This window comes from Chiloscyllium punctatum, chromosome 10, assembly GCF_047496795.1.
Source record: "Chiloscyllium punctatum isolate Juve2018m chromosome 10, sChiPun1.3, whole genome shotgun sequence".
Taxonomy (NCBI): Eukaryota; Metazoa; Chordata; class Chondrichthyes; order Orectolobiformes; family Hemiscylliidae; genus Chiloscyllium; species Chiloscyllium punctatum.
The window spans coordinates 91,053,269-91,068,148 of NC_092748.1; the positions used below are offsets into that span (position 1 = coordinate 91,053,269).

General features: G+C 45.9%; 1 protein-coding gene across 13 annotated transcripts in view; it reads right to left on the minus strand.

Annotated features, from left to right (window-relative positions):
• The window catches only part of gtdc1 (glycosyltransferase-like domain containing 1), a 369,150-nt gene that overhangs the window by 68,746 nt on the left and 285,524 nt on the right, over positions 1–14,880 (minus strand). Inside the window, exon 8 of one of the 13 annotated variants that reach the window (XM_072579741.1) lies at positions 14,444–14,636. The exons of the other annotated variants lie outside the window; for them this stretch is intronic. Within the exon in view, the coding sequence (XP_072435842.1) occupies positions 14,567–14,636 (70 nt within the window). The 3' untranslated portion in view covers positions 14,444–14,566. Of the gene's footprint in view, positions 1–14,443; positions 14,637–14,880 lie in introns of those variants that run through there. 13 annotated transcript variants of the gene reach the window in all.

The following is a 14,880-nucleotide window of genomic DNA, read 5'->3' on the forward strand; positions in this document are numbered from 1 at the left end:
TACAACATTTGAGGTCCTGCTTTTCAGTCTACTACCTTGCTCCCTAAATTCTTCTTACAGAACTTCGTCCCTCTTTTTACTTATGTTTTTGGTAACTTCGTGACTCATTATGCCCTGGAGCCAGTGACATCCTTGACAGTGGTTCCAGGAAGGCAGTACACCATCTTGGAACCACATCTGCAGCAGCAGAAACACCTACCTCCATCCCTCACTATTGGGTCACCTATCATTATTGATCCTCTTCTCTTCCACCACACCCCCTAACCTCCTCTTAGTGCTGCTGTGGTCTGGCTGTGCTACCCAGTCTAACACTGTCTTATTGTTTTCCAACACAGAAAATCTGTTCTTGATCGATATGCGCTCTGAGGTTTCCCTGACTACCTGTTTGCTTTCCATCTCCATAATGGTGGTCACCCACTCCTTCTCTGAAAGTACTTCTGTAAGCTGCAGCATGGCCATGTCTAAAAGCGTACTATTTACACAATTCTCAGCCTTGCAGAAGCACTGATGTGCTTCCAGTATAGGCGCAAGCTCTGAAGCCCAGCTGGCCAAACCCTGGCACTACCTTTAAACATGGTCATCCAAGCGGCCAGGAGGTACCAACAACTTTTCACATAGTACAGGCTGTGCAAAACACGAGACTGAGCTTCCCCACCAGACCGTTAGTTAAATTAATATTCCCCTAAATTTAAGCTAACTAGAAAATTATTAAAGTTTATCTTTTTTTAAAAAGTGAGACCTTTTAGCTTTCCTTAAAGCATCTTTAAAGTGGAAAAAAATGGATTGGAGACTTCGAGCTCCCAGGTGCTAACTGTGATACTCCAAATTAATATTCAAGTGTAATATTGGGCTGAAAGGGTATAAACCCACAGATGCATTTGGAAATGCTCAATATTAGGACTTGGTTATTTTATTTGCAATGCTATCAATATTTTACCTTTCATCCTTGTAATGTAAACACCATTAGTATGAGGTAACCTATCAAAGGCTGCCTCTCTTGCACTGGTAGTTTTATATTTACTCCATCAGTAGAACTCTCAATGCAACAAAATCTATTTTCTCAGATAAGTGGGTATATTCGTGCTGTGACACTGTATGCACAAATAAATTGAAATAGTCAGACTGTTTGTTCCTTTTATTCTGGTTGCACTAATTTCAATCTCTTTACTGTCAGGAATGTACTAACCGACAGGAGAACTATACTCATTTTAGAAAGAATAGACAATTTCAAAACATGAGCCAAAGAGGTGCTGGAAAAGCAAAGCCGGTCAGGCAGCATCCGAGCAGCAGGAGAATTGATGTTTTTAGGTCGATGAAGTAGGGCGTGAAGGTGAAAGGTCGGAGAGGAGGGTGGAGCGATTAGGTGGGAAAGAAGATGATCAGGTAAGACAGTTAGGTTAGGTCAAAAGGATGTTGCCGAATTGAAAAGTTGGATCTGGAATATGGTGAGAGGAAGGGAAATGAGAACACCGGTGAAATCCATATTGATCACGTTGGTTGGAGGGTCCCAAGGCGGAAGATGAGGCGCTCATCCTCCAGGCGTCGGGTGATAAAGGTTTAGCAGTGGAAGAGGCACAGGTCCTGCATATCCTTGGTAGAGTGGGAGGGGGAGTTGAAGTATTCAGCCACGGAGCGGTGGTGTTGGTTGGTGCGGGTGTCCCGGAGATGTTCTCTGAAACGATCCGCAAGTAGGAGTCTTGTCTCCCCGATACAGAGGAGACCACTTCGGGAGCAACGGATACAGTAGATGCCGTGTTTGGAAGTGCAGGTACATCTCTGACAGATGTGGAAGGCTCCTTTGAGGCATTGGATGGCAGTAAGGTGGAGATGTGGGCACAGGTTTTGCAATTCCTGCAGTGGCGGAGAAGGTGCCAGGAGAGGAGGGTGGGTTGGTGGGGGGCGTGGACATAACAAGGGAATCGCAGAAGGAATTGTATTTTAAGGAAAACAGGTAGGGGTGGGGAGGGAAATATATCCCTGATGGTAGGGTCCATTTATAGGTGGCAGAAATGGCGGAGGATAATGAAATGCATCCAGAGGTTGGTGGGGTGGAAGGTGAGATTTGGGGGTTCTGAACTTGTTGCGGTTGGAGGGATGGGCTTTGAGGGCAGAGGTGCGGGAAGTGGATGAGATGTGCTGGTGGGCATCATTGACCACGAGGGAGGAGAAATTACAGTCTTTGAACAAGGCGACCTTCTGGTATGTTCTGTGGTGGAATTTGTCATCCTAGGAACAGATGCAGCGAAGGTGGAGGAATTCGGAATTAGGGTTAAAAGTTTTACAGGAGGTAGGGTGGGAGGAGGTGCAGTCCAGGTAGCTGTGGGAGTCGGTGGGTTTGTAGTAGATGTCTGAGTCAGTCACCGTTAATAGAGATAGAGAGGTCCAAAAAGGGGAGAGAGGTGTCTGAGATGGTCCAGGTGAACTTGAGGTCAGGATCGAACATGTTAGTGAAGTTGATGAACTGTTCAATCTCCTCATGGGAGCACAAGGTGGCGTCGATACAGTCATTGATGTAGCCGAGGAAAAGGTGGGGAATGGTGCCAGTGTAGCTGCGGAAGATGGACTGTTTCATGTAACTGACAAAGAGACAGGCAAAGCTGGGGCCCATGTGGGTGTCCACAGCTACCCTTTTGGTCTGGAAAAAGAGGGAGGAATAAAAGGAGAAATTATTGAGGGCGAGTGTCAGTGGAAGGATACTGATGGGGTTGACGGGAGGGGACAAATGGAGGGCTTGAAGACTTTTGTCATGGCGGATGGATGTGTATAGAGACTGGATATCAATAGTGAAGATTAGGCGTTGGGGCCCAGGGAAACAAAAGTCATGGAGGAGGTGGAGAGTGTGGATGGTGTCCCAAACATAGGTGGGGTGTTCCTGGATTGGGGGGATAGAACTGTGTCATGGTATGTAGAGATGAGTTCAGTGGGGCAGTCAGGTTTGTGAATTTTAGGTAGGAGATAGAACTGGGTGGTGCAGGATTCCCAGACGATGAGGTTGGTGGCTATGGGTGGGAGATCCCCTGAGGTGATGAGGTTGTATGTGGTTTGGGAGATGATGGTTTGGTGATGGGAGGGGAGGCCGTGGTCAAGGGGGCAATAGGAGAAGGTGTCTGCGAGTTGACGCCGGGCTTCAGTGGTGTAGATGTCGATATGTTCTGTGGTGGAGTTGGTCCTCCTGGGAGCAGACACAGCAGAGGAACTATGTTCTGTGGTGGAATAGGTCCTCCTTGGAACAAATGTGGCGGAGGCAGTGGAATTGGTCCGCCTGGGAGCAGATACAGTAGAGGCCGCACGTGGTCCTCCCATGATCCCTTGCAGCCTCATCCACTTCCTGCACCTCTGCCCTCAACCACACCACTCTGCAACAAGGACAGAATTTCCCTCATCTTCACCTTCCACCCCACCAACCAATGGATACATCACATTATCCTCCGCCATTTCTGCCACCTACAAACAGACACCACCACCACCAGGGATATATTTCCCTTCTCACCCCTATCTGCATTCTGTAAAGACCAGTCCCTCCATAGCTTCCTTGTTAGGTCTTTTCCCCCCCCACCAACCCACCCTCCCTCACACTGTAGGAATTGCAAAACTTGTGCCTATATCTCCCCCCCCCTTACCTCCATCCAAGGCCCCAAAGGAGGTTTCCACATCCATCGTAGATTTACCTGCACTTCCATACACATCATCTAATGTATCTGTTGCTCCTGATGTGGTCTCCTCTACATTAGGGAGACAGGGTGCATACTTGTGGAACGCTTCACAGAACATCTCCGGGACACAGGCAAGAAACAACCCCATCACCCTTTGGCCGAACACTAACTCCCCCTCCCACTCGGCCAAGGACATACACGTCCTGGGCCTCCTCCACCGCCAAACTGTTACCACTTGATGCCTGGAGAAAGAACGCCTTATCTTCTGCCTTGGGACCCTCCAACCACATGAGATCAATATGGATTTCACCAGTTTTCTCATTTCACCTTCCCCCCACGCCAGATCCAACTTTCCAACTCAGCACCACCGTCTTGACCTGTCCCACTTGTCCATCTTCCTTCCCACCTATCCATTCCACTCTCCTCTCCGACCTATCATCTTCACTCCCTTCTTCATCTACCGATCACATTTTGAGCTACCTTCCCCCCAGCCCATGGCCCATCCCATTTATCTCTCAACCCCCTTAGGCCACCCCTTCATTCCTGATGAAGAGCTTATGCTCGAAACATCGATTCTCCTGCTCCTTGGATACTCCTGGCTGTGCTTTGCCAGCACCACACTCTTCAACTCTGATGTCCAGCATCTACAGTGCTCACTTTCAAAACATGCCCTATAATATGAATGCCACTGATTTCTCAGATACTATGCAAGATTCAAGTGTTAGACTAAACCAGAGAGAGTACTAAAATAAAACAGAAGTGCTGGAGAAACTCAGCAGGTCAAGCAGCAACTGAGGAGATGTTTCAATGCAACTCTCGTTTGGAACTCGATGAAATCTGTTACCTTACATGAGTCCATGTACATCTGCTGTGCTACTCTGTACGTATGAAGAAATTAGAATAAAAAGTCTATGTCCCCATTTAATCTGGTTACATTAGTATCTCATATTGTTGAACATTCTTTGTTTTGCTTGCCTACATCTTAGGCCAAATATATCTAACTGGAGTATAGAAATACCAGCATATTTCAGTTAACCTTCTTTATAGTTTACATTATCAATTTAGACTTGGAAATGGGAAATATATTTCAAAGTAGTGGGTATCTTCACCGAGCTGCGAAGATGATTTGCAGACATTTCGTCCTCTGTCTAGTTGACATCTTCAGTGCTTGAGAGCTTCATGTGAAGCGCTGCTATAATATGTCTTCTGGAATTTATTTGGTTGCGTTCCTGCTGCCAGTTTCGGCAACAGAGGACAGCCAGAGAATTTCTAGAGGCATGGCACTCATCCACGGACACCATCAATAAACACAGACCTGGTCCCAACATACCAGCCACTAAAATGAACTAACCGAACCGGCAACCGGAAGCAGCAGGAATGGAATCAAATAAATTCCAGAAGATACAGCACAGCAGCACTTCACAAGAGGCTCCAAGCGCTTAAGATGTCACCTAGGTGGGCGATGAAACGTCTGCAAATCAACTTCCCAGCTCAGCGAACATACCCACAACGATGTCAACTGGCACTTGAGCTATAAAACTTTTCGCAAACGTTGAATATTTCAAAATTTATGGACACCTCCAAATAGGGAAATGCAATTAAACAAAAGAAGAATGTGACAAAATATAAGATATTCCCTCCATCATTACATCAGAAGTGGGAATGCTTGCTTGATTCCACAATGTTCTGTACATAGAACATAGAAGAATACAGCGCAGTACAGGCCCTTCGACCCTCGATGTTGCGCCGATCAAAGCCCACCTAACCTACACTAACCCACTATCCTCCATATACCTATCCAATGCCTGCTTAAATACCCATAAAGAGGGAGAGTCCACCACTGCTACTGGCAGGGCATTCCATGAACTTACGACTCGCTGAGTGAAGAACCTACCCCTAACATCAGTCCTATATCTACCCCCCCTTAATTTAAAGCTATGCCCCCTTGTAATAGCTGACTCCATACGTGGAAAAAGGTTCTCACTGTCAACCCTATCTAACCCCCTAATCATCTTGTACACCTCTATCAAGTCACCCCTAAACCTTCTTTTCTCCAATGAAAACAACCCCAAGTGCCTCAGCCTTTCCTCATAGGATCTTCCTACCATACCAGGCAACATCCTGGTAAACTTCCTCTGCACCCGTTCCAGTGCCTCCACATCCTTCCTATAGTATGGCGACCAAAACTGCACACAATATTCCAGATGCGGCCGCACCAGAGTCTTATACAACTGCAGCATGACCTCAGGACTTCGGAACTCAATTCCTCTACCAATAAAAGCCAGTACGCCATATGCCTTCTTCACTGCACTATTTACCTGGGTGGCAACTTTCAGAGATCTGTGTACATGGACACCAAGATCCCTCTGCTCTTCCACACTACCAAGTATCCGACCATTAGCCCAGTACCCCATCTTTTTGTTACTCTTACCAAAGTGAATCACCTCACACTTAGCTACATCGAACTCCATTTGCCACCTTTCTGCCCAGCTCTGCAGCTTCTCTATATCCTGCTGTAACCTGCCACATCCTTCCTCACTGTCTACAACTCCTCCGACTTTCGTATCATCCGCAAACTTGCTCACCCAACCTTCTAACCCTTCCTCCAGGTCATTTATAAAAATGACAAACAGCAATGGTCCCAAAACAGATCCTTGCGGAACACCGCTAGTGACGGCACTCCAAGATGAACCTTTGCCATCAACTACTACCCTCTGTCTTCTTCCAGCCAGCCAATTCCGAATCCAAACCTCCAACTCACCCTCAATGCCATATCTCTGTATTTTCTGTAGTAGCCTACCATGGGGGACCTTATCAAACGCCTTACTAAAATCCATATATACCACATCTACCGCTTTCCCCTCATCTACCTCCTTCGTCACCTTCTCAAAGAATTCAATAAGGTTTGTGAGGCACGACCTGCCCTTCACAAAACCATGCTGACTATCCTTGATCACATCATTCTTATCCAGATGTGCATAAATCCTATCCCTTACAATTCTCTCTAAGACTTTGCCCACAACAGAAGTGAGACTCACTGGCCTATAGTTACTAGGATTATCCCTACTCCCCTTCTTGAACAAGGGAACCACGTTTGCTAGCCTCCAGTCCTCTGGCACTACTCCTGTAGACAAAGAGGACACAAAAATCATGGCCAATGGCTCTGCAATCTCCTCCCTTGCTTCCCAGAGAATCCTAGGATAAATGCCATCAGGCCCAGGGGACTTATCTATTTTCACCCTTGCCAGAATTTCCAACACCTCTTCTCTACATATCTCAAAGCCATCCATTCTACTTATTCGTGCCTCAGTATTCATATCGACAACAATGTCCTGTTCCTGAGTGAATACTGACGAAAAGTATTCATTCAGTGCCTCCCCAATCTCTTCAGCCTCCACACGCAACTTCCCATTACTATCCTTGATTGGACCTATTCCTACCCTAGTCATTCTTTTATTCCTAACATACCTATAGAAAGCCTTAGGGTTTTCCCTAATCCTACCAACTAAGGACCTTTCATGTCCCCTCCTTGCTGCTCTTAGCTCTCTCTTCAGGTCCTTCCGGGCTACCTTATAACTCTCAATCGCCCCTATTGAACCTTCACGCCTCATCTTTACAAAGGCCGCCCTCTTCCATTTAACAAGGGATTCCAATTCCTTATTAAACCACGGCTCCCTCACACGACCCTTTCCTCCCTGCCTGATAGGTACGTACTTATCAAGGACACTCAATAGTTGCTCCTTGAACAAGTTCCACATATCAATTACGCTCTTGCCTTGGAATCTACTTTTCCAATCCACACATCCTAAGTCATGCCTCACCGCATCATAATTTCCCTGCCCCCAGCTATAACTCTTGCCCTGTAGTACACACTTATCCCTCTCCATCACTAGAGTAAAAATCACCGAACTGTGGTCACTGTCCCCAGAGTGCTCACCTACCTCTAGTTCTAATACCTGGCCTGGTTCGTTACCCAGAACCAAATCCAGTATGGCCTCACCTCTTGTTGGCTTATCTACATATTGTGTCAGGAAACTCTCCTGCACACATTGGACAAACACTGACCCATCTAACGAACTTGAGCTATAGCTTTCCCAATCAATATCAGGAAAGTTAAAGTCCCCCATAACAACCACCCTATTACTGTCACTCTTCTCCTGAATCATCTTCGCAATCCTTTCTTCAACGATTCTAGGACTATTAGGAGGCCTGTAAAAGACTCCTAACAGGGTGACCTCACCTCTCCTATTCCTAACCTCAACCCAAACTACCTCAGATGGCAAATCTTCGTCCATCGTCCTTTCCACCGCTGTAATACTATCTTTGACAAGCAAAGCCACACCCCCCCCCTCTTTTACCCCCACCTCTGACCCTACTACAACATTTAAACCCTGGAACCTGCAACAGCCAATCCTGTCCCTGATCTAGCCATGTCTCCGTAATAGCCACAACATCGAAGTCCCAGGTACCAACCCACGCTGCAAGTTCACCTACCTTATTTCGTATACTTCTGGCATTAAAGTATACACACTTCAAGCCACTCTTCTGTTTACAGGCACCCTCCTTTCAGATTGATGCCATATTCCTAACCTCCCTACACTCCAGGTCCTGCACCCTAAAGCTACAGTCTGGGTTCCCATGCCCCTGCAGAGTTAGTTTAAACCCCCCTCAAGAGCACTAGCAAACCTCCCCCCAAGGATACTGGTGCCCCTCAGGTTCAGGTGCAGACCATCCTGTTTATAGAGGTCCCACCTTCCCCAGAAAGAACCCCAGTTATCCAAGTACCGAAATCCCTCCCTCCTGCACCATCCCTGTAGCCACGCATTTAACTGTTCTCTCTCCCTATTCCTCGACTCTCTATCACGTGGCACGGGTAACAAACCAGAGACAACAACTCTGTTCGTTCTAACTCTGAGCTTCCAACCTAGCTCCCTAAAAGCCTGTCTAACATCCTCAGCACTCCTCCTACCTATGTCATTGGTGCCAATATGGACCACGACTTCAGGCTGCTCCCCCTCCCCCTTAAGGTCCCGGAAAACACGATCAGAGACATCACGTACCCTTGCACCTGGGAGGCAACATACCAAACGTGAGTCTCTCTCGTTCCCACAAAACCGCCTATCTGTGCCCCGAACTATCGAGTCCCCAATTATTATTGCTCTGCTCTTCTCCACCCTTCCCTTCTGAGTAGCGGGGACAGGCTCCGTGCCAGAGGCCTGAGCCCCGTCACTTACCCCTGGTAAGTCGTCCCCCCCACAAGTATCCAAAACGGTATACTTGTTCTTGAGGGGAACGGCCGCAGGGGGTCCCTGCACTGGCTGCTTCCTCCCAGTCCCCCTCACTGTCACCCATCTGTCTGCCATCTTTGGAGTTACTACTTCCCTATAGCTCCGATCTATGACCCCCTCTGCCTCCCGAATGATCCGAAGTTCATCCAACTCCAGCTCCAGTTCCCTAACACGGTCTTGGAGGAGCTGGAGATGGGTGCACTTCCTGCAAGTGTAATCAGCAGGGACGTCCATGGCATCCCTCACCTCATACATGTTGCAGGAGGAATATTGCACTGCCTTCACTGCCATCCCTCTAAAGCTAACCTTTATTTTAAAACAAAACTGGGTCTAAAGAATACAACAAGCAAAATTCAGCACTTCCCTACTTACCACAACGGATCTTATTATTAGGTTAGAGGAGGAGGGCGGGTGGGAGGCACTACCTGCGTAGTGCCTCGGGTTCTTCAGCTGCACGCTTTTAAAGGGGAAACAAACATAACACCTCAGATATTGATGCAGTCTGCACCCTTGCGGGGCCAGACGTAAACAATATTTAGGTTTGAGTTAGTAAGTGGCAAGTCGTGGTCTCACATCACAGAATTGCCAAGCAATAACAATTGCCAACAAGAAAAAAATATAACTACTTTCACTTAGCATTCCATGGCACTACCACCTCCACTTTCTCCACTATCAACATTCTGGAGATTATTACTTACCTTTAGTAGCATATCAATTTTCAATGTGTCTGAAGTTAATGATTAACTTTTAAGTATTTCTTTAACCACGGTGATTTCTTTTTCAACAATTTGAGGGAGCTTCTTTGGCAGCATTAAGGATTTTTTTGGTTTAACATAGGGTGTCTCAAGATCTAGCAAGGTAAGCCATTGTGCTTTAGCATCGTTTAGAAATTTATAGACAGATTTCTTTTTAATTTAGAGAACACTTTTAAGCTTAGAAAGACATTTTTTCATTTTACTTTGCTTTGAGTAGTTCTGTGAAGTCCTTGGACAGACAGGGTTGTATAGAGCAGTGCTCCAGTGAAGAGGAGAATACAATCAAATTAGAATACCTTATTGTAAGGAATTAGTGACAGACCCAAATAAGAAGTGCTAGGACAATGCCCTGAGGAGGTTACTTGAAGCTGAATACATTTAGGATCAGGTATAGAGTCATAGAGATGGACAGCATGGTAACAGACCCTTCAGTCCAACCCGTCCACGTCGACCAGATATCCCAACCCAATCTAGTCCCACCTGCCAGCACCCGGCCCATATCCCTTCAAACCCTTGCTATTCATATATCCATCCAAATGCCTCTTAAATGTAGCAATTGTACCAGCCTCCACCACATCCTCTGGCAGCTCATTCCATACACATACCACCCACTGCGTGAAAAAGTTGCCCCTTAGGTCTCTTTTATATCTTTCCCCTCTCACTCTAAACCTATGCCCTCTGGTTATGGACTCCACGATCCCAGGGAAAAGACTTTGTCTATTTATCCTATCCATGCCCCTCATAATTTTGTAAACCTCTATAAGGTCACCTCTCAGCCTCCGACACTCCAGGGAAAACAGCCCCAGCCTGTTCAGCCTCTCCCTATAGCTCAAATCCTCCAACCCTGGCAACAGCCTAGTAAATCTTTTCTGAACCCTTTCAAGTTTCACAACATCTTTCCGATAGGAAGGAGACCAGAATTCCACGCAATATTCCAACAGTGGCCTAACCAATGTCCTGTACAGCCACATCATGACCTCCCAACTCCTGTACTCAATATTCTGACCAATAAAGGAAAGCATACCAAACTATCACTATCCTATCTACCTGGAACTCCACTTTCAAGGAGCTATGAACCTCATTCCAAGGTCTCTGTTCAGCAACACTCCCTAGGACCTTACCATTAAGTGTATAAGTCCTGCTAAGATTTGCTTTCACAAAATGTAACACCTCGCTTTTATCTAAATTAAACTCCATCTGCCACTTCTCAGCCCAATGGCCCATCTGGTCCAGATCCTGTTGTAATCTGAGGTAACCCTCTTCACTGTCCACTACACCTCCAATTTTGGTGTCATCTGCGAACTTACTAACTGTACTCGTATGCTCGCAACCAAATCATTTATGTAAATAACAAAAAGTAGAGGGCCCAGCACCGATCCTTGTGGCACTCCACTGGTCACAGGCTTCCAGTCTGAAAAACAGCCATCTACCACCACCCTCTGTCTTCTACCTTTGAGCCAGTTCTGTATCCAAATGGCTAGTTCTCCCTGTATTTTATGAGATCTAACCTGGCTAATCAGTCTCCCATGGGAACCTTGTTGAACGCTTTACTGAAGTCCATATAGATCACATCTACTGCTCTGCCCTCATCAATCTTCTTTGTTACTTCTTCAAAAAACTCCACCAAGTTTGTGAGACATGATTTCCCACACACAAAGCCATGTTGACTATCCCTAATCAGTCCTTGCCTTTCCAAATACATGTACATCTTGTCTCTCAGGAGTCCCTCCAACAACTTGCCAACCACCGAGGTCAGGCTCACCAGTCTATAGTTCCCTGGCTTGTCTTTACCGTCCTCTTAAACAGTGGCACCACTTTTGCCAACCTCCAGTCTTCCGGCACCTCACCTGTGACTATCGATGATACAAATATCTCAGCAAGAGGCCCAGCAATCACTTCTCTAGCTTCCTACAGAGTTCTCAGGTACACCTGATCAGGTCCTGGGGATTTATCCACCTTTAACCGCTTCAAGACATCCAGCACTTCCTCTGCTGTAATTGAGACATTTTGCAAGATGTCACCATCTATTTCCTACAGTCTATATCTTCCATATTCTTTTCCACAGGAAATACTGATGCAAAATATTCATTTAGTATCTCCCCCATTTTCTGTGGCTCCGCACAAAGGCTGCCTTAGTGATATTTGAGGGGCCCTATTCTCTCCCTAGTTACCCTTTTGTCCATAATATATTTGTAAAAACCCTTTGGATTCTCCTTAATTCTGTTTGCGAAAGCTATCTCACGTCCCCTTTTTGCCCTCCTGATTTCCCTCTTAAGTATACTCCTACTTCGTTTATACTCTTCTGAGGATTCATTCAATCTATCCTAACTGTACCTGACATATGCTTCCTTCTTTTTCTTAACCAAACCCTCAATTTCTTTAGTCATCCAGCATTCCCTATATCCACCAGCGGTGCCTTTCACCCTGACAGGAATATACTTTCTCTGGATTCTTGTTATCTCATTTCTGAAGGCTTCCCATTTTCCAGCCGTCCCTTTACCTGCGAGCATCTGCCTCCAATCAGCTTTCAAAAGTTCTTGCCTAGTACCATCAAAATTAGCCTTTCTCCAATTTAGAACTTCAACTTTTAGATCTGGTCTATCCTTTTCCATCACTATTTTAAATCTAATAGAATTATGGTCGCTGGCCCTAAAGTGCTCCCCCACTGACACCTCAGTCACCTGCCCTGCCTTACTTCCCAAGAGTAGGTCAAGTTTTACACCTTCTCTAGTAGGCACATCCAGATACTGAATCAGAAAATTGTCTTGTACGCACTTAACAAATTCGTCTCCATCTAAACCTTTAACCCTATGGCAGTCCCAGTCAATGTTTGGAAAGTTAAAATCGCCTACCATAACTACCCTATTATTCTTCCAGATAGTTGAGATCTCCTTACAAGTTTGTTTCTCAATTTCCCTCTGACTATTAGGGGGTCTATAATCCAATCCCAATAAGGAGATCATCCCTTTCTTACTTCTCAATGCCACCCAAATAACTTCCCTGGATGAATTTCTGGGAATATCTTCCCTCAGCACAGCTGCAATGCTATCCCTTATCTAAAATGCCACACCCCTCCTCTCTTGCCTCCCTTTCTATCGTTCCTTAAGCATTTGTATCCTGGAACATTAAGCTGCCAGTCCTGCCCATCCCTGAGCCATGTTTCTGTAATTGCTATGATATCCCAGTCCCATGTTCCTAACCATGCCCTGAGTTCATCTGCCTTCCCTGTTAGGCCCCTTGCATTGAAATAAATGCTATGTAGTTATCAGCTTATCCAGTCTAGGAGTTAAAATCATTGTGGCATGGGGTGGCACAGTGGCTTAGTGGTTAGCACTGTTGCCTAACAGTGCCAGAGTTCCAGGTTTGATTCCAGCCTTGAAATGTGTTGCTGGAAAAGCGCAGCAGGTCAGGCAGCATCCAAGGAGGAGAATCGACGTTTCGGGCATGAGCCCTTCTTCAGGAATGAGGAAAGTGTGCCAAGCAGGCTAAGATAAACGGTAGGGAGGAGGGACTTGGGGGGGGGGGGGAAACGCTGGAAATGCGATAGGTGGAAGGAGGTTAAGGCGAGGGTGATAGGCCGGAGTGGCGGTGGGCGCAGAGAGGTCAGGAAGAAGATTGCAGGTTAGGAAGGTGGTGCTGAGTTCGAGGGGTGGGACTGAGACAAGGTGGGGGGATTCCAGCCTTGGGCAACTGTTTGTGTGGAGTTTGCACATTCTCCCTGTGCCTGTGTGGGTTTCCTCTGGGTCCTCCGGTTTCCTCCCACAGTCCAAAGATGTGCAGGTCAGGTGGATTGGCCATGTTAAATTGCCCATAGTGTTAGGTGCATTAGTCAGAGGGAAATGAGTCTTCGGAGGGTCGGTGTGGACTTGTTGGGCCAAAGGGCCTGTTTCCACACTATAGGGAATGTAATCACAGATGAGCCTCTTTTTGGAATCACTGCAGTCCATATGGTTCAGGTACACTCACAGTTCTGTTAGCATGTTCTAGAATACTCTTATCAAATAAATCATTAACCATTTATCTATATTGAACAGCACCTGCAACTTGTCCACCCTTTCCATAAACCTGTTCATGCCCTTCTGAAGCTCTACACTATCCTTCTTAGAGTTCACAATGAAATGACGTCCCTGTAAACCAAGATCAATGTCATAGATATACACCTGAGAGCAAAGTTCCCAACACCAATCCCTGAGGAACTCCACTAGAAATATTTCTGCAAGCCTGAACATCCATTAACTACTACTCTCAGTTTCTTGTCATCAACCAAATTCACATCTATGTTGCTAGTGCCCCTTTTAGTCCATGAATGATAGCTTTTCATGCAGGTCTGTTATGTGGCAATGTATCAAAACTCTTTTGGAAAGCTAAGTACACATAACCAACAGCATCAATCAATCCCCTCCTGTTACCTCTTCAAACAACACGAGCAAATTCATGAAAAATGGTGTGTCCAAAAAAATCCATCCAGGATTCTTTAACTGACCTGCATTTGTGGCACAGGAGGGAAAACAGAACAGAGGCATATGATGATTTAGCTAGATGAAGAGGTGTGGGTGGAGACACATGGAATAACCTGACATGGAATAACTCCTATCTCCATTGAAAAACAATGTAAAATTACAAGAACATTTGATATATGCCTGGGTTTGATGGTATAAGTACCATACTTATATTCGGAAATTATATTAGGAAATGATATACTACACATACCTTTAAGTTTTTTGGGGTAAGGGCATCTGTCCTTTAGTTCAGAGAGTAATTTGGGTTCATACTTCCTTGAAAGTGGAGTCGCAGGTAGAGAGGATAGTGAAGGCGGCGTTTGGTATGCTTCCCTTCATTGGTCAGAGTACTGAGTACAGGAGTTGGGAGGTCACGTTGTGGCTGTACAGGATATTGGTGAGTCCACTGTTTGAATATCGTGTACAATTCTAGTCTCCTTCCTATTGAAAAGATTTACAAGGATGTTACCAGGGTTGGAGGATTTCAGCTATATGGAGAGGTTGAATACGCTGGGGCTATTTTCCCCTGGAGGCCAAGGTGACCTTATACAGATTTATAAAATCATGAGGGGCACAGTTAGGAATAAATAGACAAAATCGCTTCACTGGTGTGGGGGAGTCCAGAACTAGAGGGCATTGGTTTAGGGTGAGAGGGGAAAGGTATAAAAAGAGACCTAAGGGGCAA